The 25,198-nt window shown below is 43.2% G+C and overlaps 10 protein-coding genes across 10 annotated transcripts; 6 read left to right on the plus strand and 4 right to left on the minus strand.

The window, feature by feature from the left end:
* Window positions 1-706: 706 nt before the first annotated feature.
* Window positions 707-2,266, minus strand: Pdw03_8056 (uncharacterized protein; the record flags this gene model as incomplete). The annotated part of the gene is made up of 1 exon (XM_014677716.1): window positions 707-2,266. One exon carries the CDS (start codon window positions 2,264-2,266, stop codon window positions 707-709), a length of 1,560 nt encoding a protein of 519 aa, XP_014533202.1.
* Window positions 2,267-3,737: 1,471 nt separating this feature from the next.
* Pdw03_8057 (Ferredoxin reductase-type FAD-binding domain) lies at window positions 3,738-4,361 on the minus strand (the record flags this gene model as incomplete). The annotated part of the gene is made up of 3 exons (XM_066101845.1): window positions 3,738-3,971; window positions 4,026-4,222; window positions 4,274-4,361. The coding sequence occupies 3 exons, from the start codon at window positions 4,359-4,361 to the stop codon at window positions 3,738-3,740; spliced, it is 519 nt and encodes a 172-aa protein (XP_065956928.1).
* Window positions 4,362-5,592: 1,231 nt separating this feature from the next.
* On the plus strand, window positions 5,593-9,114 carry Pdw03_8058 (uncharacterized protein; the record flags this gene model as incomplete). Its single annotated transcript, XM_066101846.1, has 1 exon — window positions 5,593-9,114. The coding sequence occupies one exon, from the start codon at window positions 5,593-5,595 to the stop codon at window positions 9,112-9,114; it is 3,522 nt and encodes a 1,173-aa protein (XP_065956929.1).
* A 2,880-nt stretch (window positions 9,115-11,994) lies between these two features.
* Pdw03_8059 (uncharacterized protein) lies at window positions 11,995-12,651 on the plus strand (the record flags this gene model as incomplete). Its single annotated transcript, XM_066101847.1, has 2 exons — window positions 11,995-12,070; window positions 12,119-12,651. The coding sequence occupies 2 exons, from the start codon at window positions 11,995-11,997 to the stop codon at window positions 12,649-12,651; spliced, it is 609 nt and encodes a 202-aa protein (XP_065956930.1).
* Window positions 12,652-13,313: 662 nt separating this feature from the next.
* On the plus strand, window positions 13,314-14,788 carry Pdw03_8060 (uncharacterized protein; the record flags this gene model as incomplete). The annotated part of the gene is made up of 3 exons (XM_066101848.1): window positions 13,314-13,679; window positions 13,745-14,209; window positions 14,267-14,788. The coding sequence occupies 3 exons, from the start codon at window positions 13,314-13,316 to the stop codon at window positions 14,786-14,788; spliced, it is 1,353 nt and encodes a 450-aa protein (XP_065956931.1).
* Window positions 14,789-17,090: 2,302 nt separating this feature from the next.
* Window positions 17,091-17,705, plus strand: Pdw03_8061 (uncharacterized protein; the record flags this gene model as incomplete). Its single annotated transcript, XM_066101849.1, has 2 exons — window positions 17,091-17,163; window positions 17,221-17,705. The coding sequence occupies 2 exons, from the start codon at window positions 17,091-17,093 to the stop codon at window positions 17,703-17,705; spliced, it is 558 nt and encodes a 185-aa protein (XP_065956932.1).
* An 856-nt stretch (window positions 17,706-18,561) lies between these two features.
* Window positions 18,562-19,746, plus strand: Pdw03_8062 (Serine/threonine-protein kinase ULK2; the record flags this gene model as incomplete). The annotated part of the gene is made up of 1 exon (XM_014677718.1): window positions 18,562-19,746. One exon carries the CDS (start codon window positions 18,562-18,564, stop codon window positions 19,744-19,746), a length of 1,185 nt encoding a protein of 394 aa, XP_014533204.1.
* A 918-nt stretch (window positions 19,747-20,664) lies between these two features.
* Window positions 20,665-22,447, minus strand: Pdw03_8063 (lipase/esterase; the record flags this gene model as incomplete). The annotated part of the gene is made up of 6 exons (XM_066101850.1): window positions 20,665-20,693; window positions 20,748-20,774; window positions 21,077-21,244; window positions 21,300-21,472; window positions 21,521-22,176; window positions 22,226-22,447. 6 exons carry the CDS (start codon window positions 22,445-22,447, stop codon window positions 20,665-20,667), a joined length of 1,275 nt encoding a protein of 424 aa, XP_065956933.1.
* A 235-nt stretch (window positions 22,448-22,682) lies between these two features.
* Window positions 22,683-23,502, plus strand: Pdw03_8064 (uncharacterized protein; the record flags this gene model as incomplete). Its single annotated transcript, XM_014677719.2, has 4 exons — window positions 22,683-23,076; window positions 23,137-23,282; window positions 23,339-23,357; window positions 23,408-23,502. The coding sequence occupies 4 exons, from the start codon at window positions 22,683-22,685 to the stop codon at window positions 23,500-23,502; spliced, it is 654 nt and encodes a 217-aa protein (XP_014533205.2).
* Window positions 23,503-23,935: 433 nt separating this feature from the next.
* Window positions 23,936-24,828, minus strand: Pdw03_8065 (Cytochrome b245, heavy chain; the record flags this gene model as incomplete). Its single annotated transcript, XM_066101851.1, has 3 exons — window positions 23,936-24,136; window positions 24,186-24,253; window positions 24,300-24,828. 3 exons carry the CDS (start codon window positions 24,826-24,828, stop codon window positions 23,936-23,938), a joined length of 798 nt encoding a protein of 265 aa, XP_065956934.1.
* Window positions 24,829-25,198: the final 370 nt, after the last annotated feature.

The raw sequence follows: 25,198 nt of genomic DNA on the forward strand, positions 1-25,198 counted from the left end.
TCCTTACCCCTTATCCATCGTATTTGTAAACTGTTGGCTAATCGAGAGAGAGAAAGGGCCAAGTCCGTCATTTGACGTGAAAACTAAGCTGGAGAGGGAAGAAGAAAGAGGGAGTAGGTCGGCAGGTGAGGCATGCTTTATATATTACTTCATACTAACACGTGCGTCTTTCCTGATATAGCTAAAAGCCCTACATGTGCTTCATCAAGTGGTCGCCCGAACTCGACCTTTGCAGTATCAAAGATTTTTCAACTCAGCAGAATATAACACTCATTATTTATCCATAGTAATACTGACTGTATGTATACAATTTCTAGCACTTTACTAACTATAAATCATTCGATAAATCTTGAAAAATACGCGGTCCGATTACCACACTAGATATCACGTCTCTTATGATACTTGACCTCAGGACTGACGATAAGTTATCCACAATAGATCTGCTTGATTATACCAATATTGTAGGCTACCATGTCCCTTTAAGTCGAGATCAACGAAACTGATGTCAGGGTAGAAACCCCTTTTTTAAGTTCAATTTTCTTTCCCCTTTCCCCCCCTTTTTTTAAATCCGGCTCTACTCAGAAAAGTACCACACAAACATAACTCCAGGCATAGACATAAATCAGCAAACAATTTTAGCCCCAGAACATATAGCCAGCCATAAGACCTATCTATAAAAAGAAATGATTAATAAAGATCTTTGTAGTCACTGTCTTGTGGAATGTGTGACTCTTTTCCCACTCTTCAATCTTTCGAGTTTTCGCTCAAGCTTTTTGATATCTTCCTCTTTAGCTGAGGCTCGATGCTTGTGAGATCTCTTGCTCTTGTCACGTCTTAGGACTTTGTCTTTCGAACTTGCAGATGAAGACTCAGGATCTGATACATTAGAACCATCTATATCACTGCCAGCGTATTCGCTTTCATCCTCTTCCTTCACCTTGTGACTGCTTTGAAGTGGCCCGTTCTTTTTTTCATAGGCGGCTTCTAGCTCTTTCGCCTTTTGGTATATCATCTCATCGCCTCGGAAAGCAGCCCCATTAGCGATTCGACGTATAAAAGAACGGCCCTCGAGTGTAGTTTGTCCATCTTTCCACAGCACCATAGTCTTTGTCTGGGGGTATATTGCCCCCCTCTCAGGCTTGATAAATGGAAGAGCTCCAATTTCAGAATCATCGTCATCAGGAACCTTCCAACCAACTGCGATAATTCTTTTTACATCACTCCTAGTGTCTTTCCAGACTTCATCTTCTTCCCCAGCTTCGGTGATCATCTTCTTCGCTGTTCCACGCGAGCTCGTTGTCCACAATCGTGGCACAGAAGCCTTGTCATATATCTCGTACGAGCCAGCCCTAATTCTATAAATAGGGGCTGACTTATCACCATATCGAACAAAAGTTTGAGTCCCAGTGCCCTTGGGCCACCAGCTGAGAACTTCACAAGATGAGTATTGATGTTGCTCTTTTCTTGTACGCGACTCTAGGGCATCAAGATCATCGGCATCCGAATCTGGGATATCAGAGTGATCCCCAGCTGGGATATTGGCTCTGGTGTACTCCATGATCTCTTTAACATCAATATTCCATTGAGGAGGTAAATCATGGCTGAGATTAACGCGAGATAGTTGGTTCTTGACCATGTCACATTGATTTTGAATATTAGGCAGTTCTTGCAGTAGCTCTTCCGGCTTCAACGAGTTAAGATAATTTCCCAAGAACTTTAAAGCGTCATGATGCTGGCGACTTGGGATGAGATAATCTTTTGGCTCTTTATCGAACTTGAGACATTTTTCGCGAATTTCCACGTTGAGAGCATCAAAGAATGAACAAACTTCATCAAGTCTGTCATGTCTATGAAGGACGATCTGTGTCAGCTCACCATCACCCTCTTCTGAGTGCTTTTCATTGATTAAATCACGGATAGCTTCCTCGATTGTTCTTTCGTCGATCTCGATAGGACTTGTGCTACCTTGGTTGTCGTTGCCATTGTCTTCGACACCGGTAACCACAATATTATTGCTTGAGGGTTGAGCTGAGCCATTACCAACTACAATAGTAGGAACCAGGCTGCTCTGCACGGAGCTATCTCCTCCCGTAGGTCTTTCATGTGGTACTGGCGGGGTGTTGGGGGTCTGTGACTCAACATGTTGACCCTGATGACCGGATAGTGTATTTTGCGACTCTGGTTCAGGCGTGGGCAAATGTTGCGGATTCCTATATTGAGCATGTTCCTCATCCTTATGGGATTGGTTTAGCGTTGTAGGCGGCATTTTATTCACTGTTAGCCCGAGGCGAGGTACCTAATAGTATGAAAATACAACGCTTCAAGACTTCTGGGGGAGGGCAGCCCTTTATAGAGAACCATGTCACTCATGGAACTCCACAGTCGTTTGAATGATATCAAGAATAGTCGCCGCACCGGAAATGGTCACTGCACCGGAAATGGTCACTGCACCGGAAATGGTCACCGCACCGGAAATGGTCGCCGCACCGGAAATAGCACTCATTACGCAATTAACGGTCTTTTTGGGCAACAGTCTATACCAATTCATGCAACTTGGAACGGACACCGCTGGTACATAGTGCTAGAGTCGCTAGAGTCTAATTTGATGCTTCGTGAATCCCATAACACACTCTAAGCGTCTAAACCAAGCTTACGATCCCTTACAGTGCGTCCCGAAACTGGTGCAACCACCTTTACTTGTCGATTGACTTTCCCGCCTCTTGCGCCAAAATACACTAGTTCATATTGGGAGTTTTTCTGGAGTCCTCTGCTAAGTTATGCGTGTAATATTACGTATGTAGAGTACATTGTAATTCTAAACTTGGCTTGGATTGTAAAATCAGTTTATCTGACACCTCTATACATACCCTATATCTAAAATAAGTCTGTTCTCAAAGTGGCTGAAGTATTTATATAACCACTTACCTACACCTACAAGAGCGGTGAATGTTCAAAGTCATCTATTTTACGATGAAACGGTACACCATAGGTTGCCAATACTGTAAACATGATAATATTGTTATAATAATTGAATATATATTTGAAAAAAGCAGTTTAGACACTAAGTCCTTCCAAATTCTTGCTAAGCAGATCCTCAGCAAAAGTTGCCGATCGAATTTAGAGTTCCCTTTTGTATATGAGTATTTGCTCTTTGCAAGGCCCGTATGTATCATGTCGCCTTTGAGGTCTTTGAAATCCCAATGAAAAAAAACAGGAATAGTTTTACGTTGCAGATATGATAAGAGTCATTAATAAAAGCCTATTAAAACATAAAATCAATTATTAGCCTACACAATCTTTATAGCAATATATTTACGACTATTAATAGGGCTTAAATAATCAGACTTTTATAGTTCCAGCTGAAGTTCTCCAATATCACACAAAGAGCTCTGGGGATTTACCTCACTGAGAAGGCCATTCCTTCAATCAAATTTAGAGAGCCCCTTCTCATCCTCCACCCGCTTAGACCTGAATACTACAGATCAACAGCAAACAACAGCGCATTTATCAACACTATAGATCTAGAAGGATATTAACAGAAGAAAAAGGATAAGCAGAATTTGTCGACTACTTTACAGTCCTCTTTAATATAATAGGAACTAGGTCCTTCTCATACTAAAGTGTGTATTACCTAGAGTAAGATTCGCCATTCAGGGATCAGACAATTCAACCACAGTGTAGCCATGTAGAGATTGAATTGCTTGGAGCAAATAGCCGGATCCTTGTGAGCATCTAAGCTACAAAGACTCCGAGTATATAATCCACTGCATTATCTGCGCCTCTTGCAATTGAATCTTTTCCTGGGCCTCCTGAATGATTGACTCTTGTTCTTGGATTTTGATTATGGCGTTTGAAACAATTCGGCTTTGTTGAAGGTATCGTTCTTCTGCTAGCTGTATTCTCTCCAACATTTTACTGTTATCATCCTGTAGGCGAGATATTAAGTCATGGGTAAGGTTAGACTCTTGGTGCTAGAAACAAGAGTAAGCTCGTGTATGATTCAAGGTCTGTCTTAGGTGGGACACCTCTGCAAATATAGCGTAAAATCCCGATCCAATCTCTTCACATAACTGCATATAGGCACCAACAGAGTGTTTACTGAGATGCTTTTTAAAAAGTGGTCGCAGATATAGACTTTGCACTTTCCATGCATATATTCTATCGCCCTCGGGAGGCTTAAGCCTAACGTCAGACGGTTTAACTCTTATTCTGAGAGTTTCGACTGTGATTTCAGTTAGCCCCTGTTTGATGATTATGTACCGGTTACACCCACAGATATGCTCCGCAAGACGCTTACGACATATTTTTCTCCACATAGCACGCTTTTCATTCCCAACAGTCTCGCGGCTGTCGTCAGTCATTATCATAAATCTTAGACGAGGGTGAATTTGTGGCCTTGTCCCCGGTCTTTATAGTCGACCACATTCCGCGACCCATATTCTAGGGTTGCGGTATCAGGTTTTCCAGTTATGACAAGGCAATGTTACAAGAGTACCCAGGTAAGTCTAGCGTAAAATTATTTTCTTGACCAACCACCTGGGCTGGGCACCCCCGGGGCCTGTGTCGAAGTGGTTCAGGCCGTATATACCTTACAGTCATCAATTAACTATCGCTAAAGAATATAACCTGCAATAAATGAAACAAAACATTTCTTCCTTGCATATCTAGTGAGAATATAAGAGCGTGATAGCGGTTTGATGTATGTACTGAATTGCTAGGCTTCCCGGGTCTAGACGGCGTAGTTCGAGAGCGCGCTCTCTCCTTTCTCTACCGGTCTCTAACAATAGATACTGTATGTATTAATTCACTGGATACAGTGGTATTCGAAATCAGTTTTAACTCTAATCCCTCTTACTTCTTTCCCAAAGGCCCCACCTTACTGTAGCCGCTCTAGACCATATCAAAATCTTCTTCTGCGGACCTTGCGTTCGTCCTGATTTCACAGGGTATAATATTTCTTGACATTCCTCACATTTAAGGAATATGACATTGGTTTTAGATCTACTGTGCCCCTTGTTTCGTTGCAGGCGTGAAGAGGCTCACGTGGGTTATAAAACAATCGTTATTATCTTGAAGAGGCTCGTGTTTGTTCAATCTTGTGACAAGCCGGGGTTTCGTGACGTCATATACAGACACCATGTGACACGCTGAAGACACTCTGTTAAAAATGACTACAAAAACTAGATTAAACCTCGTTTATGCAGTAAAAGTATGCGATCATGGCTTCCGAAAACTCCGCTCAACTTGCAGTCCTTATTGTTGGATGCCTCAGGCATCACATGTAGGATAGACCAACTAGATAGTCTTCCTTCCACTCTCACCTTCTCTCTCTCCCCGTCCATCCAAATTGAAAACTGTTTTACCTGCATACATACTATCATTGTATTTGCATCAGGTTATGAGCCTCTTCTGCTAGCTGGACCACTAGCAACTCTTTTCTCTGAAGCCATTTTCAACTGGAGACTTTTGACGATCTGACCCCACTGTGGACCCACCTCTGTGTGTGACACAACATTCAGATCCAGCCAATAACATCTAGGAAATCCTTCGAGCCCCGCCGGCAAAAGCTCCGTTTAGCTTTAACATCCAATCATGGCCGACACCGAGACGGACAACGAGGGGGACACCAACCCTCACCCGCTTGATGCATCGACCAACCCATTGGAACCCCAGATCCCGTCCTTTACCAATCCGATCCAATTCACACAGGATGACAGTGATAGTGAGGATGAGGACAACACACCGCCCCATCAGGGACATGGTCTTCCAGCGATTGCAATGACCAAAATCCAGAAAGTTCGGACACTGGAACACAATGACACTGATCCAAGTGGTTGGAAACAGGCACTGGCTTACCAGCTGATCCCATATGCATTGGAATGGTTGTTAGACAGCAACATTCCCAGACCTCACAAGTCGCATACTTCATTCGGAAGATGGAAGTACTGGTCTCGCTTGGTTGCTAGCTGGATGTACAACCAGATCGACGTCACCCTACAGAACAAACTACGCAACCTGTCCAAGATGCCTAAATACGCCGATCAACTGTATGACGAACTCATGTCAATGACACAAGGAAGTGATCGGATGCAGACAGCGTTTATCGAGATGCGGAAGTTCGACAAGATGAAACGATCGGACTACAACTCGGCAAGCGAGTACATTGAGGAATACCAGCGACAGTACCACGTGCTAGCTAGATTCAAAGCAGCACCACACCCATCACACGGCTTATCACAAGTTCTTCAAAACATTGAACTGGAAGTCATGAAAGTACAGTTCATTAGGGAGGAAGTTGCAAGTCTGGAGCCTAAGAAACTCACCCTCGACAAGGTGGAGGAGTACTGGAGAGCACTTCAAGCAGCAGCTGACATGGAAGGTGTCGCTAATGCTACTTACAACAACAATGCCGGCCGAGGCCGAGGCAATGGAAGAGGTGGTCGTGGAGGAAACCGAGGTGGCCGAGGTGGTCAAAACAACAACGGTCACAATGACGACAACACCCAATCCAACAAAGATACCAATGCCGTCGAGGATGATACAGCTACTGCTAAAAAGAAGAAGAAGAAGGGTCTTCGCAAGCAGCCTGCCGATGGCAAAGACATTCATGAATACGCAAATGAGATGCGTAATGGCACACAAAAGGATGACAACAACATGTGCTCATTCTGTGGCTTTGGACCACACACTGCGAAGAGATGTGCCTATCTCAGTGAGAACCCTCCAGTTTCGTGGGAACCGTCCGGCAACCTCTGGGCCTATTCAAAGGCAATCCACAGAGCCCAACGTCAAGATGGACAAAACAATATGGTTGTTGCAGCTGCCAATTCTGTTGATAGGAGGAACGATTGGTTGCTTGACACTGGATCTGACAAGACATTGACGCATGACATCGAAGACTTTCACACATACCAACTGGATCATCCTGACACTGCCTATGCGTACAAAGACTACTCTGGCAATAGAGTTGTCACGCTAGGTCATGGTCAAATCATTGTGAGAACTGCTCTGCCAGGGAGAAATGGTAAGACGCACTCGTTTATGACAACTGGTTACTATACTCAAGGAGGACACGGCAAGCTATTAGGCATGCAAAAGCTTCTTGAAGAGCAAGACATCTCTTATGACACACGTACTAAGTATCTCACAAATGGTGAGGGTGACATTGTGGGGTATGGAGATACATCAACTGGTGTCCCGTACCTTGTCAGTCCAAAAGACGACGATGACCCCAATGAGGTCAAATCTGACATAGATTCCGATTCTGATGATGAAGAAATTGGATTCGTGAACAAAGTGACTGCGTACGAGATCCACCGACGTCTCGGACATGCTGGAAAAGCACGAATTGCCTCCACATTACAACATGCTGAACAGCTAGGTGATGATGAACAATACGGCTCGGAGCATTTCGACTGTGATGCCTGTTTCCAAGGTAAATCAAAGCTCAAAATTTCTCGTCAACCACAGGCAAGGGTGCAGGATGTGGCATGGAAATTCCACGTAGATACACAACCAATGAAGCCTACCGGACCAAATGGAGAGAACTACTGGTTGCCAGTCGTCGACGATGCATCTCGACTGATCGAGGGAATCATGTTGAAGAACAAAAGTGATGCCTACTATAAGCTTACTGCGTTCTGTGAGAAGATCAAATTGCTCACTGGAAGATACCCAGGCATCTGGCGAATGGATGGTGGCACAGAGTTCAAAGAGTTCATCAAATGGGGTGAGAAGCATGGTATGACTTTCGAGATCACACCACCATACACTGCTGAACCAAATGGCACTGTGGAGCGCTTCGGTGGACATATCAACGACATCCAGAGAACGATGATTATTGATGCAAAGATGACGGAAGAGATGTGGCCATATGCGACAGACACAGCCATCTACATCTACAACAGACTGATCAATCCGAAAACCAAGATCTCGCCGCTAACACATTGGCGTCAAGAGCTCGAGATTCCAAACGCAGAGCCTTCTTTGAAGCACCTTAAACCATGGGGAACAACTGCATACGTTCATATTCCGAAGCCTAAGAGGATTCAGGCTAGGAAAGCAGCACCCAGAGCATGGAAAGGAAAGCTCGTTGGTTATGAGGGGGACGGTGGTCATGTTTACAAAGTATGGGATCCAGCTACTAGGAAACTAGTGGTATCTCGTGATGTTGGCTTTCCACAACCCGGAGATGACGATAACGATGATACGGGATCAATGCTAGTCAACGGAGTACCTACTGATTTGAAGGACCTCGGAGAACCAAAGCAGTATCTGAACTGTGCACTACACAGAGACTATGACAATTGCACGATCACTATGTCTCAGGAAGCCTATATTCAGAAGGTTCTACGTACTGCAAATGCAGGTTCTGGATGGAAGGATACACCATTGCCAGCCGCATGGAGAGAGTCACCTGCCAATGCATCCAATGTGCTAGATGACGATTCATTTGATCAATATCAATCAGTTGTCGGCATGTTAAACTGGCTAGCAGTCAAGACTAGGCCAGACATTCGCTTCGCAGTTACTCGCTTGCAACATCGTTTGGCGAACCCTACATTTGAAGACCTTCACGCCATGCAACACGTCGTCAAGTACCTGAGACATATGCCTGACGTTGGCATTACACTTGGTCGTACGCAAGAACTTCGATTCTATGCGCATGCGGACGCATCTCATGCGGACTGGGAGGATAGCAAGTCAACCGAAGGAAGTATATGGTACTTCGCCGGCTCTCCAGTCATGTGGACTACAAAGAAGCAAACCATCACTGCCAATTCGACCACTGTCGCAGAATGGTGTGCACTAGATCAACCTACTCGGGATGCAATGTGGCTAGGCAAGATTGCTCGCTCGTTTATGCTGCCAGAGCAGCGTCCCATTGAGATTCATACAGACAATATCAATTCGCAATTGCTGCTCACTAAGAAAGGTGGCAAATCCGCGAATAGATGGCTCGATCTACGATGGTTCTTTGTTAAGGATGCTGTCGCACAGGGACATGTGGACATTAGACGAGTGGACACGAAGAAGAACGCAGCTGACGGTTTTACAAAAGCATTGGCAAAGGAGCAATTTGAGACTTTTGTTGGTTTGATCGGCATGATTTAAATGCATATTTGAAATGCATGATTTGCAGGATTTTACTATGAAAATCAGAATTCGGGGAGTTTGATGGAACATGGTCTATGAGGGGGATGTTGGATGCCTCAGGCATCACATGTAGGATAGACCAACTAGATAGTCTTCCTTCCACTCTCACCTTCTCTCTCTCCCCGTCCATCCAATTGAATACTGTTTTACCTGCATACATACTATCATTGTATTTGCATCAAGAAAACTAGTCATATGATCGGGAATATTTCAATCATATATCCTGTATATATCTGTAGCATATAGTAGACATTTAATCTACCGTATACCTGGGTAAATCAATATTCGTAAGACAATAGAGTCTGTTGGAGTTGAGGACCAAGAGAATGAGGTTGATGCAGGAATAAGATGAGTGTAGAGCTAGTCCACCTTGGTCGGATTGTATGTCAGGAATACAAGTCGCGAGTGAAGTATCACTATCATCTGGCAAAGCTCTTCAATTGCTTTACTGATCTCAGCTCCTTAAATACTCTATCCAAGACCCTTCCTCTTGTGTTTACAAGCTCATTCTACCAAAATATTCCTCCTACATCACCTTTTATCTGAATCCTCATATCAAGCTGAATCAAGTGAGATCAAATTATCATCTTTGATAACAAATCACTAATTTGAAATATTATCACACAGAATGTGTCATTTGCTTGAAGGTCCTGTGAAATACAAATGCGGACACACAGTGTCAGGTAGTATAAAACTTCCCGACCGTGATTGCAACAATTGTGGTACTGTAAGGAGCACCAAACTAGCCGGCTCTACCACCAATCGGATGTTTGATTGCCCAGCTTGTACTGCTGCTAAGGTAGTTACCACCCTCTCCCTTTGATCAAAGACCAGTAGTAACTTGCTTAGTCTACTAAATGATAACTGTTTGCACCTTCAAGGCTTACATGTGCTGGTATTATGATTATCTGAGCGCGTTGTGACCACAATAATGGTCAGATCATGGGTGCTTCGGCATGGGGATTGAGAAATGGGTCTGTGTGAGGACTGTTACCAGCTATATTCTTTCCTTTACAGTCAAGCTATATTTGAGAATGTGGAGAACGATCTCTAGGTTTATCTAGGTTTAAAACTTTCTATTTTTTCTAAAACTGAGGGCCTAGGTGCTTAGTAAGAGTAAGCGTATTATTTGGAGATTGTTCTAGACCTTTATGAAATCATCGACTTTGTAAAGTACCTCAGAATGTACCTTGAATTGGTGAACTGGATACAGTAGTCACGTGAGCCTGCTTGGCAGTCTCCTTTTTAAATTAGCCCACCTACCCCTTACATAAAGTACTTCAGGGTTAGACAAAGCTATTTCTCTGCCCAGAACTCTGCGCAGTTTATTCAAAATTCCTGATAATTCCCATCTCACTTCACATGGCGAATCATCCAACTTTGGTACTACCTACTGGGGCAAACTTCATTGCTCTAGGTCAAGCGGGGGCTGTATTCCATGATGACAATGGAATCGTCAACAAGATCCCTATCGTCCATGATTTCACAGGATGTGACGAAGCAGCCATCATACACCATCGTCACCTGGAATACATCTCCGATGTGTGTATCACTCGCGAAAAGCTCATCTACCAAACTTTACCCAAGAATTCAAATATCCTTGATTGTCTCAAAATCTCAGACTGCGGACTCTATTTCCCCTACCACCAACTCGGGGACCTGCGTACCTATCTATCCGATCATCAAGTCTCACAAGACACACGAGGCCGTTGGATAAAAAATGCTATCGACGCTATCGCATTTGTCCACAGCCACGGTATTGTCCATGCTGATATTGGGCCACGAAACTTTCTTGTTGCGGATGACTTATCTCTAAAGCTATGCGACTTTGCTGGCTCAGTCATTATAGGGGATAATATGGAGAGCTACGTTGCGGAAGAGGATAGATACCGCTTAGCACCAGGATCACCTAGATCCTTTACAACCGATTTGTTTGCTTTAGGGTGCCTGATCTATGAGATCTCTAGTGGGAGCCCACCGTACGAGGGAATTGATACTGAAAAGGTCACTGAGCTTTATGCTATCAAAAGATTTCCCAGCTTAAAGGGTCTCAGATATCGCAGCCTTATTGAGAACTGCTGGAATTCCACTTACACAACCGCGAGCATGCTTCAAGACGATTTTGATCACTACGAACATGATAATGGTCGAGCTCCTACATTTAGTCTTTGGGGTCGTGACCTTCTGATGCCAGTTTTATGTACATTTTGTTTCGGTTCCGTTATTTTCCTAGCTAACCAGATGCGGACTTTGAAATGATTATATTCTGGGTTGTGTGGAGGAAAAAATTCAGATATTGCTCAACAAGCCCATTTGACACTCCTTTTTGTCCTCGTAATATATCAAGTCAAATCGTGAAATCCTTAATCAGTACACTATTTGAAAAAATTTATCTTCTACTCATTCACTTTATCTTGTTTACTATGAAGTCAGTTAGACTCTAAGCCCACTGACCGTCCTCTCTAAAATCTTCCTGCCTAAACCTCGGATGCTGTGATGATTTATCTGTCTATTTCTACTTAATGTCTTTCAGAATGATTTCCTGATCTCTTTGAATTGTTTTCTCAATTTTCTCACTGACTACTTGCTTCATCTTGTCCAATATCCCATGAACACGAAATATAGGCTTATTCGTAAGAGAGCCTTGGTGATGATTTACCATCTTGATAAAAGTTATCTGATAGTATTTAAACTACTAGTGGTACCCTCATCTATGTCGGAGGGGCACTTGACTTCAGAATAGACAACTATGAGCTCAACTTGGTGGGAACCCCGGATGGTAGCGAGAAATCATGTGCTTTGAAGTCAGAAATCACTGATGAGGATTTTTTCAACCCCATGGGATCCGAAATCCTACTTCCTCAACTCTATCAAGCTTCGAGTGTGCGCCAGCTCGACGAATTTGGACAAGAAGGTCTGTAGCAACACCTCGTATATTGGTATATATCTAACTGCTACTTAGAGACAATTGTTCTCCTTCAACTACGTTACAACCGATATTGCGGCACTCCATGCAACATGAATCTCTTCCACTGTTGTCGCTTCTTGTTCCAAAGCAATAGGATGGTGTTCAACCTTCCCGAGATATATGCAGCCATGATCCACACAAACCCATTCTCAGCTCTCCGCGGTAATGCTGGAAGAACTATTCGAAACTTGCTATATTCTGAAGCCAAGGATACCACCAACAGCTTTGAGGGCCGCTATGTATCATTTCTCGCAGCTAGTCTATACGAGGAAGTGTCAGTTCGCTGGGATGGAGAGATAATCAGTGAGCGGGATAAGTATCACCTCGCACTCCGCTCAGGGGCAGTGACACAGCTGAAGCACGACGGGGTGATGATATGGACTGTTCATATTTCATGGAATGACTTTACTGGTGGGATATATTTTAGTGGAGAACTCGAGGATATTATGGCACGATTTTGGTGGCCTAGGATGGAAGATATTTCGGAGGAAGGGACATCCGAGTACTCTGTGTATTCCACTTGTTAAGTCTATTACTGTTGGGACGCGGTAGAGCACCTACCATTTGGACAAACTAAGTCATACTATTTTCGGTGAATTAGACTATTCTAGTTTGGTGACAAGGAGATCTGGACGACAGGGCTGATCTCTTTCTCCTCTCTGTCCATTACTACTTTGATCACTCCGAATTTACTACTTGCAGCGATGCCTTGCCTTTTTCCAATTCTAGCCTATCTTTCTCAAGCTCATTCAATAGAACCTTGTCTATTCGTTGGTTTGGATCACTAAGGCTATTTTTACTACTCGTACTTTTGTATTCAATATTAACCAACGAGGTCATCTTTTCTACCCCACTGTGATTCAGTAATCGGGTTTTGGACTGAAACTATCTTGCTTTTTGCTGGGTAAGAAGATGATTAATATATCACGTGAAGGATTTGTTACAAAGCTAAGCTCGTCATTTAAGATCGGATGTTTGATAAGGCACAACAATGGATCTCTCGAGAACATGTGCACAAAGATTTGTGGGCTCTTTATTTTGTAATCTTGTTCCTTGGCCCATATATCAATTATTATTGTTATAAGCTCGGCAAACCCTCCCGACTTTGACATGGCCAATCAGTTTCCAACCCCAACGGCGCTATATCATCTATCATACACCCCCAAGCAAACCGACCACCGATCTTGCCATGACGATTTCATCTCATCATATAATGGCAACGAATGGAGATGGCCGACCTATTGGATATCTCTTGAATATCAGTCTACATCGTTCTTTTTGTCTTAAAACGAGTGCCCAACATTGCGCAATACAGGATTGGGGACCATTGACGACGCAGAACACAAGTCCAGGCGAAATCGCCACCTCGCTCCACCATGAAAGTGAACGCAAACTCAAGATACTCTTTTCGTTTGAGGCTGTGGTTCAGGCTGTCAACCAAAGAAACCCGACAATACAGCTTCTCTGTGATATATACGATAAACTTAGTGAGGGATTATTTAGCCAGCTGAAAACGTCTCCAACGTTGATTGAGACGCTGGATAAAGTGACAGAGGTATCTGGCTTCTATACCCCTTCTATATTGACCATTATAGGAAATGTCTATCTTACACATGGCAGGAGCTATGGCAGATTGAGTCTGACCCATTCCTTTACGAGGCAATCAAAAATGCTTGCCATTCAGCGGCGAACGGAAAATACCAAGCTTTCAATCCTCGTCTTCGTATCATTGACGATATACATCATGTCGTGACTCAAACCAAATCGCCCGAGGAGCTCAACCAGAAGCTGGAAGTTCTCAATGCTCGTTTCCAGAGACAATACCATAAAGAAGTTGGGATATGGAATCCCTTTGACGTAAAAACCGAGTTCTTGGATGACATCCGCAAACTGAGTCCTCGTGAGTTGGCGGTACAGCTATCGGAGGAGGATTGCGTTTCCTTCCATGATATCCGCCCAGAGGAACTGATTGATGGAAACCCACGTGCTCACGGCTTGAAAAGGAGATGGGGCACTCTTGTCAATTTGGTGACCGATTGCATTATCAGTGACCACAACGTTACATATTTCGCCCAACTTATCAAGGTAACATAGTCATTCCCTTCCTAAAGCTTTAATTTTAATTTTGATTCGATTTTTTAGGAACTTATTGTTCTTTGCAACCTCTACTCGGCGACGGCTGTCATCGAGGGAATGATTCAATCAAACTACCCTACAGAATACGTTTTGATGAAATACCGTCATATCGTATCATCTGACAAAAGCGACAAGGCATACCGTGATTTGATGATGAAAATGGAAGAAATACCAGCGTTGCACTTTGTGTGTCGAACAAGATCCGATGAAATTACCCGCCAGATTGCCTCCGTCAGCGCCGCATATACAATCGAAAGATCTTTTCAATACTCTTTGCGGGTCCTTGATCTAGCTACATCAAATCCCCTTGATGCTCCTACTCACCTTGCCGGACATCTAGAACATGAGACATACTCCCCTGAGGCCATACATCTGCCTTCATCAAAATCTGGCGATGCTCTTACTCAGTTGGGATATTGCGGAAACCCAGAGAATGTTATGCAGTACGCTCATGAAGATAATATTTGTGTGCGGGACACTCGATCTGACTCATATCTATCCTGGCTTCTATCCTGTTTCAAGGCTTAGATTAGTGAAACTTGTTAAATTGAAGATCAACTTATATGGCAAAATTTAAATGGTGGCCTGGAAGTGTTATATGCTTATATAATGCCATTCAACCCTGTGAATACCCAGTACCTTGTGTAGCAAATTCTTAACCTTACAAAGCGAGATTCCCATAATTTTAGGCAAGAACTGTTTTAAGAAATGACAAATTAGAACAAGATTAAATAGTTTAAAATATAGATTCACTGTAAAGGTGAAATTGGAGAAGTAAGAGAAGAGAGTAAAAAGAGGGTGAGAAGCAGCCCAGGTATGACAGATAAATTAGCTAATTATATGATCACAAAGCAGACTCAGTGTGAGAATTCACCCTCTGATAATTCAACCATTCAAAAGTTGATTGAATAGTAGATATGTTCTACAGTAAACGTCTTCAGACAACATGGTACTTCTAGGGTAATATAAAAACCTACTACTCCTCCTATATTATCTCCCAACACAATTTGCTCGAAAGAACACCAAGAAACGTCACTATGCTCAAAGATAAAGAATTCAAACCTCAAGATGATCTTCTCGTCTTTTTCTATGAGGCCTTCTGTCATTTCTGCACATTCTTCGGTAAAGGAGATATCAATACTCTCTTTTCGATATGCTTTGAAGTTGTGAAAGCACGAAATACCCGAAGACCACAGTGGTGGTCATCCTCTATATTATACAAGCCTGAAATAAGCATAGGCGGTAACTATTCCCAGATAAGCTTTCAGAGGAAGTTCATATATATCGGTCATACTAATATACTATGAAGACAAATGTATTATCCTTGCTGTGATGACTTGCTATTCTTCAATTGATGACCTCGGCCACTACTTTGAAGCTCTCATGGAAAATTCACTTACTCTGAGAACGACAGAGTGTTCGAAGATGTTCGCTGAATTTATGGATTGTCGGGAATCTCAAACAAAATCACGAAAATATCGGATGATGGACTATGTCCAATATTTCTTTTCTGCTGATAACGTCTTCAGGCTCCATAGTTATGACTCAAGTGTCCAATATGGCCAAGGACTTCGCCATAGGGGACTAGCCACACGAGTTGATATGAGTGGCTTCTACAACTGTCAGCAAAATATTTCCGTCAGCAAAGATGTTTTAGAAGATGGATTTTGGATACAATCCTTGAAGCTTAGACAAGATGATGTTGATGTGTAGGTGTTTTCTGGTGAAACGATCATAATTATGATTTAATTCTGACCTGTCTCTAGGAATAGGAGAGAGTGTATCTATATGCGAATGAGAGATGGAAACCTGGAAAAACCAAAAGCCAGCGAGTCAGGGACCTTACATGGAAGTTTCCATCTTGCAATTCAGTCATCTATCTCCCAATTCCCGGTCATAGGGCAACTAATGCTGGTGGCTATTCCTTCGGTGGAAGATTACGTGTGAGTTGCAGTCCATTTATAATATCTGCTGCTAATACAATGAGCTCTAGGTTATATTCGATTCATTGTGGTGGCCCTGCAGGCGTGAAAGAGACAGAGCGTATTAATTGGCCTGCATGCAGAGAGAATATATTAAAGCAACGTCTTTTTTGGATGAAGCAGCAACAGAGGGAAAACATTTTTTCTTGATAGAATAGTGGTAGTTGACAAGCCACCGCTTCCAAAAGGAGGGAAAGTCATCTGACCTGATGGTGATATCATTCAACATGACAGATTGAAGTGAATATAAGATTGAGACACAATGAAAAGTGAAATAAATACATGGTGGAATCGTGTTCCCTACTTCTTCTCTCATATGTTACCTCGTCTTCATGTGTAAAATAGCACATAATACTACACTATTTTATTTCCCTCTATATGTCTGGTGTTTATTTGTAGCATAAAATGTCTCTAAAAGCTCCACAGGCTGTTTTGTTCTGACCTTTCATTGATCTCCTCTACTACAAAGGCTCTATCTCTCAGAACTTTTACCACTATGTGTATACCTAGGTAGTATTAATTTCTATAGCTTGTAGATTAATCTCTTTAGATATATGGTCAAATATGATCATGGTATAGGATTTAATACACCCGTGGACATGAAAAGTACCTAGTAATACAGGGACTTTTATAATGAACTTAATCTTAACCACTACACAATATGACCTACCAAATTACCATATGATTCTAGACTGGGACTAATTAAGTGGCGATTCAATACGATACTAGGGGCTGGGAGCTATCCCCTTTTTATTTTACATTCAGACCTAGGGTACATATAAAAACCAAGATCCAAATCTCCTAGATAGACTTTCAAAAAAATTCAACTTGAGAACAATCAACACGATATGTGGAAACCTATTGATTCCAAATCTCGAACGTCCGCTCCTTCTCTAAGTTCAACCAAAACAACCCCATCCAGTTAGTATACATAGATCAATAAGCCTTGAGAGATGAGCTTATCTAAAGACATTACAGATACCCTTGGAGCAAACGCATTCGCCGATGACCACAACCGCCTTTTACAACACCGAAACAGAATAGTCAGGACACGCTTTTCTATAAAGGAAGGACTTCTATACGTCATCGAACAGATGCAGATGTCCCGAACGTTGCACATTGATACAATCACACTTGAGCTCACATTGGTTCAGCTTCTCGGTGCAAAGGGCGGGCCAGAGCTATTTCGTCAGTGGGAAAAGACGCCCGATCTTCGTGATGGGTGTTTTAGAACACTCTATTCGATCATATACCAACAAGAGCAAAACGATGTTTCTGGCTATTGGATTGAAAAGAAAACCCTCGTCATGGTGAACCCAACATGTGACTTTGAGGAAGTGGAAACGAAGACATTTTGGGTTTCAACTGATGCTGTTCATCAATCTGACAATGGATCTATTCTTCTTAGTCAGTGGGATGAGGAGTGTGATAAACAGGCGAAAGAGGCTGCTGGTAATCGATGAGGACTCATCATGCTTTAGACTTCATGTGTCAATTTTAGTCTTCTTTCTCTCGAGTAATTAGTAGGTCGAAGTATATGCAAATCAATACAGAGGCCTTGAGTGTAGCCTTCGCACAATACATGCAAATATTACGGTCACGTGACTCAATAACAACAGGAACTTGCTTCCAACAAGATTACAATCAAGATGTCTATATTCAAATCGAGAATAGAAAAGGATGTACCCATATAGATCTATCTATCTATCAAAAGGCCTCTAGGATCTACGCTATATATTAGATCTAGAATCACGGCTGAAATTCTGTTTCCACTATACTGACATCGTTTGATAAGTAAAAATCTATCAAGCGTCTGAGTTTGTCTCGTATATTTCCGTTCGTAGAGACTAATAGAAATTAGTTCGCGTAAACTAAAACTGAAAAGCCGGCACATTACCCATCACAAGTAGCTTCCCATACTCACTCCTTACGGTACATGACTTTACTATTGCTTCCTCTGAAGCTTTAGAGGCCATAATAGTATTGTTGACTAGAGAACCCTGATATAGAAAAGCTCGGTCATAGTAATCGAAGGGTAGATTTTCTTGGCTTTATAGTAATGAGTAATACGACTCCAATACCCAGCGGAGACAATAATCTACCAGGTACACCTCCAACTCTCCCTCCAACTCTCTGTGTAGCCCATCTCTTACCATTGCTGGACATCTTTTTAGCCATAAAAAAATAAGAATTCTTGCTTAGTCCCTGATAAGCCGTATCTCACAGCTCGTCACCAATCCATAAATAACCTACTTTGCCCAGAGCAATGTTCATCATATTAGAATTTCTTTCAACGCTCTCCCAAAGAAATTTCTCGACATGGCCGAATCCCTTCTTAGCTACCTGACGACACGTAACCCAACTGTCCTCGCGTTCGCAAGACCGGCACCGAGCTTCACCTTTAATTACGATTGGGACCCAATTGAGAACATAAGAGAATGGTCCGATTTCAACTACAATAACCTCCAATCACTGTTCAAGGATGAGTTGAGCCGCTCTGTGTCTCCGTTTAATACTACCGTCAGCTGTGAAAATGGGGGCTATAACAAAATATTTGATGAACGGGGCCTCTCTGATCTCATATGCATGTCCATCATGGGTCCCGTATCGGCAGTGCTTCCTTCCGATTCATTTACCACGTCTGCCGGACGAGTTACGCAGCACCCTGGATGCGTCCCTGACTGGGCTGCTGGGAAGGAGGGGGTAGGAAGGTCTAAAGCTATTGTTCTTGGTGACACAAAATTCAACTGGTCATCAACCAACGTCTTCAATGTTATCCAGGGCGCGAAAAACAAGACATATGAAGATTCACCATCAGTTGATCTGGTGAGACCTATTGAGCAAGTCCAATATTATGGTGCTGTTTACGGATGTCGGTATGTGTATCTTATCAGCGACCAAGAGCTCGTGGTTATGCGGCTCCACTTGGCCTCGACCCACATTCGAACATCACCCAGACCTCAACGCACTCGCCCACCACCCTCGCATCAACGGGTGACGTCTTCTTCGACGATCTCTAAGCAGTTGACGGACATGTCTATTGATGAGTCTTGTTTCAAGGCTAGTATTGGACTTGTGGAATACAAGGAAATTCCTTGGAACGCGACTAGCGGCCTCACGATCAAGATGGCGTTGTATTGCCTTGTTCGTTTAGCAGACAAGTATGGAAATGATCTCAAACACGACTACCCCTCTTTGGCATCTAAAGTGGAGCCATCCGTTCCACAAAGTCTTTCGTCAACTACTATACCGAGTTCACAGCCGCGAAACCCCATACCAACAGCGAGCACTGTTGGCAGCACACCACAAACGAGCAACAACCCAGCAAACAAATACTACACAACCACTCTAATATGGAACACGACTCGGACTGCTTACATCTACAAAGCGAACGATGGCAAGTATGTTACTGATGATTCACCATCAAAGTGGCGGGTAATTGGAGACAAAATCTACAAATTCGAAGGATTTCCGCCATATCCGTGCTCGGATATACCCCGCTGATTTTCTTGCAATGAGGTTAAACTACTGTTCAACATAGGATGGTGTGGCGGACTCCAATCATCATGATACCTCCGTTCAACACGGTCTGGAACTTGGTTACATACGCATGATATAAAGACTTTACGTCCAGGCTTGACGCAACTTCTATGACGTTTTTCATCCCAATTTTCTATTTTTTTTCACTTATATGTACGTCCTGAGTCTGCACCATGTTTTCTTTTACTTACATTCATATCAGAAAACAAGGTTTATGAAATTTTCATAACGCAGATTCCGAGACACACATTGTACTCGTTTTGCTTAGTATGCTCTCTGCACAGATTGATTATTACGGACCCATATTTTTTGTTCCTTAGCTAGAAAACTTTATCACCTAGGTATATTCTATTTTATATATAAAGCCACTTCTGCCTGTATGCACCACAGCCATCATTTTCGCTCGCCAGTCATGTTGCAATAGACTGTGCAAACCGTTGTAGAGGGACTAAAACTAACAGGGAAAGATTTCCCATCTATCTCCATGGCCTTTGCTACATTGAACACTTCTCCTTCGTCACCATCCTCAATCCTGTCCTGGTGCTCTCATTTAAAGTACTTTGCAATGACCGCATGTGTTGTGAGAGATAAGCCCGCTTCGCCTCCATAATACAACTCAGTTTACGAAGCAAAGAATTATGATAAGACCACTCGAGTTGCGTCCAGAGTCAATGTATATCCGAAAAAATTGATACCCTGCCAGATTGTTTGTTTACAGAATTCGCATAAGAATACACGATTACATACGCCGGCCGTATAAATTAAACCACTCGGTTACGTAATCGCCGAGTAGACCCTGAATGGGAATGATCTTCTCTCACGGAATTAAAGTAAATTTCTCACTCCTACGCCCACCAAAGTACCATCACTCGGTTTCCGGTTTCAATGAGCGACTAGATCGTATATTCGCCCTGTACAGTCGAGGTAAGCCAATTTGAAATCATGCTTCGATGATCGCCTCTTACCGTCAAAGTGGCGTTTTTGTCTCATCGCTATCTAAAGAGCAATGATCTAGGATCTCTGTTCTCGTCATAATAATATAAAAAAAACAGCCTTCTTACAATTCGTTGTCTTAATCCTCCGCTATTCTAGATTTTTTTTCCAAACTCGGCTCGACTGAGAATTGTTCCAGGCCTGTTTGCTGCGATAAAGGTTGAGCAAATCTTTCGCAGATTATCAAGTCCAGCATAGTCAGATTCCGTCTTCAATGACGCAAACCCCCACAAATGGGGTACTAAACAAAGTATGAAGCGAGAGACCTCCAATTTCTCAATCACTTCAAATTGCGGCTCACAGCTAAATGTGATTGACTGAGGTTGGGTTTTGTCTTCACCAAAGACTGCCCAAACTGACTCATACTGACATAAAGACCCGCCCCGACGAATATGCCAGCAGAGGTCAGAGTTTGGGCAGATGGCTTCCAGAAAGGGGAAAATGGAATTCAAGGTCGGCATCGAAAAGCCTAGCATAGTTAATAACCATAATCCAGGATCTGGGAAATATCAACGAAGACTGACCGTCAGGGCGATAGGGAACTTTCAACATAATTAATTCTAACATTTGGGTTTCTTCATCTAGAGACTGCCAGAGTGCATTATCAACAGAAGAAGTATGTTCAGAGCCGAAGTCGATAATTGAAGCTTGACGGTTGAAATGTATCAGATGGGAACGAAGATCTCGTGAGGAGGCTCTGGATACATGTCAACGACAATATGTAATATGACGACTTCTTTCATACCGATTGAGGATGTGCAGAAAGACACGTTCACGTTCACCCTCTGATATCATGCTTAAAGGTCGAAGTCTTCCGCCACACACTCGGAAGGGCTGCTTCATAGAAAAAGTGTACGATTCGGAGAAATCGTATAGAACTGTATCGTAAATGTCATTGGGAAGTCGAAAATGGAAATCATGGATGTCGCCATGGGTTAAACCAATTCGATGCAGAGCATCTAGGCGACGAAGTCGGTCTTTGAGTAAAGAATGATACCACTGTTGCTCGAATGGGCTCAAAGTAATCACTCCAGGGGTGGTAAAAAATCTTTCAGACAGTGTTCTTAGAATAGTTAAGAAACTTTCAGACTGGTTATTAACAAGTTCACTAAGAACACGTCGAGAACGCAAGTCCGGTTTTATAGCCTCTACCACAATCGCTCGTTCGTGGTAATATCCAGAAGTAAATCGGGATTTTGGTATATCGGTGATCACTCCGTGAAATTGTGGGAAATAGATTCTTTCGCGTGCGGAACAGTATAGATCAATATGGCTGTATGCCCGAGCCTCCCGATAAAATCTGTCGAACTCATTCATAGCATCGTTGATTAGATCGGGAGTCAGCGGTGCTCCAATACGATGAAGCTGTATTTTAGCGTCTTGCTCAGAATAGCAAGGAAACTGGTGTACGATTAATCGGAGCACGCGTATAAAGATCATCTCCACTTACGACTTTCGCGATATATTTTCTGTGTCCTCTGATGCGAAGCCAAAACACCTGTATTGTGTTCGCATTCGACACTCTTGACTTGTCGGCCTTGGTTCCTAGTTCCCAGCTGTTGTCTTCAGCACGGAAAGATCGGAATTTTTGCCCCTCAAGTTCGCTTGCTTTCAGTATGTCTGGACGACTGCCAGAGAAAAAAAGGTTCATCCAGTTGACGTCTTCCCCCATGGCAGGCGTTCCGACTGATGCAATAAAATATAGAGATGATCCTGCACTCGCTTTGAAGTCAGTCGCGAAAACAGTTAACACGAGAATGTGTTGAAGTTGATGGATAAAGAAAGACGCCGCCAGAAATTCTGGTTGTCATGTGAGATACACCCGTCTTATCCGCGTATTGTGTCACCCATTCATTCCCATCTTTCCCTCCATCTTTCCCTCCATATTTTTTTTCATATCTCCTATCATGGTCAAGCCTGTTAGACAAAGGCCGCCACGCAAGCCACTTACCACTACACAGGCCTGGACTAAAGTAGAGACCACCGCCTACCGTCTTGGCGCTGCCGAGTATCTTGGAAACAAAGACTCCAACCGTATTTCCAAAGCATTTCTTTTGCTAAATCATCCGCCACAATCTACCAGTCACCGAAAATATCGACTCTTTCTTCTCCGGAAAGAAATATGCGGCCCTCAAGGCTTACGCTTGTGCGCCGTCGCGCTTGGCCATGACCATATCAGAGACACGAGTAATGGCCACCGTGATGCGCTCCTCGATAAGCTGGGCGAGATGAGACACCAGCCATTGATCAAAAACTCGTCGTTTCGCTCGGACGATACCCAAGAAGATGGACCATTGAATGGTAAGCATTGAACTTCTAGAATTACTTGATTGCCTAAGAAGAGTGACTGACGACAATAAGAGCAAATGAACCAAGCAAAACAAATTGCTCCAGGTGACGATTACGGGTGTTCGCCATGCTCGAATTCAAATGGGACCACCACCCCTCGATCCTTACTTATCAACAATGCTGAGGCCGATCGTTCAATTGCTTCGGTCGGGGAACTAGTGAGCTCAGAGTCCAGATGGTCCCTTCCCGATGACTCTCATACTATGGAAAACAGAGAAACTGCAAGGTTCATTGTGAGTTCAAAACTCTGCTTGTTTATCATACCTCTAATTGGGTCCAACAGCAACTGTACCATATTGCCACGCAGATCAATACTTCACGCCAGTGTCAAACATCCCACAGAACGAAGGACAAGATGATATTCTCTCGAGCAATTAGTAGGTCGAAGTTTATGCAAATCAATACAGCGGCCTTGAGTGTAGCATTTGCACAATACATGCAAATGATAAAATTAGCTCATTCAAACGAGGATCCAAAGCCTAACCTGGTAGTTCAAACACACAATTATTTCCCAGTTTCCAAAAAAGTCTTAGCACCCCCCACCAAAACATAAAGATCTCATTGACAAATCTCATGTTTGTACCGTTTTCTATCACAAGAGTACCCCGTCACTTCACCCTGCAACGACTACCTAGAAACCAACCCTGACTTTGTCATATTGGCACATCAAATCACGGCTGATATTCCATTTCAACCATACTAATGTTGCTTGATAAATACCGAGTTATTATGCCTTGAATTCGATCTCGTACAGTTTCAATAGAAGAGACTGATAGAAGCCGGTTAGTGTAGAAACGATTGTTTTCTAGGCTTATTTACCCATCACAAGTGTCTTGCCGTGTTCATCCCTGACGATAGAGGACTTTGCTATTGCCTCACCTGAAAATTCAGAGGCAATTATAGCATCGTAGTCCGGAATGCCCTCGTATAGCAAGACTCGGTCGTGGCTACTTAAGGATAGATTACCGTGGTCTTGCTCGACCCTCTCGATATAGATCGAGATGCTCAGGACCTAAGGAAAGTCAGTATGAGTTATCAGCTTGTTTTTTAACCTAGCTCACATGGCCATTTTTTGAAGGGTCATGTTTCAGTAGCCTATTGAGGAGGTGTTCTGAGGATATGGCAAAGTCTGCCCAGTTAGGACTTTCCGAATGGATAGATTAGCTTTAGCCTACCAAGCTCTTCGACCTGCCAGATAAGGTGAATCCGCCGAATATGCATTGTGCGGGTGTTGTAGCCATGTATTAGCATCGAAATATAGGGAGTCACGGCGGCCAGGCCGGCGTCGCTAGCTATAAGAATAACATTTTCGTATTCCTCCACTGAGTAGGTGATACCGTGGGGCCCGGTCCATAACGCCATCAAAGACAATGAGCTAGCTGCGTCAATAGCCCTCGCTTGCCGATAAAGGGAGGCAGATTGTCCTTTCTGGGGCTGTAGTAGTAATTCAAACGTCTCTTGCTTTTCAGGTGCCCATGAGGTAACTGTCAATGGATGGCTTTGCATCCAAGATCCAAGGCTGACTGATGGTAACCAGATATTAATATACTGTCCAGGCAGTACTTTCACTGGCCTTGGGAGTGTAAGCTTTATCGTGACTGAGGTATTTCTCATTATAGCGGCGGGTTGGCAGGTCACGATAGCACATGGGGATCCACGACCAGAGAATAAACCGTTTTGATATAGAACTGTGAGGAACTGCATTGTGAGTGTAGTTGCAAAACATCCTAGTGTTAGATAAACATAAAACCTAGGGAAAAGATGTGTTGTAGGGACATGTTGCCATATCCCATAGAAGCCTAAGACAGCAAGAGCTTGATGTAGACGGAGAAAGACCTCATATGATAGCTTTCGAACTGTAGGAAGCGACAACAGCACCAAAAGCCCCAAGCTCGCACCTCCCTGGTTATCCACCTGGTTAATAATGCTTAAATAGTTCGGCAAAATCGCTCACAATTACTGGTGACCAGCCAAGAGAATTGAATATCGTTATTTCCGGGGCTTGCTCCAAAAATGAGGCTCCAATATGAAGCAGAAGCAGTCCAGTACTCATCCAGCCCATTGAACGATGTAG

This window comes from Penicillium digitatum, chromosome 3 (assembly GCF_016767815.1).
Source record: "Penicillium digitatum chromosome 3, complete sequence".
NCBI lineage: Eukaryota > Fungi > Ascomycota > Eurotiomycetes > Eurotiales > Aspergillaceae > Penicillium > Penicillium digitatum.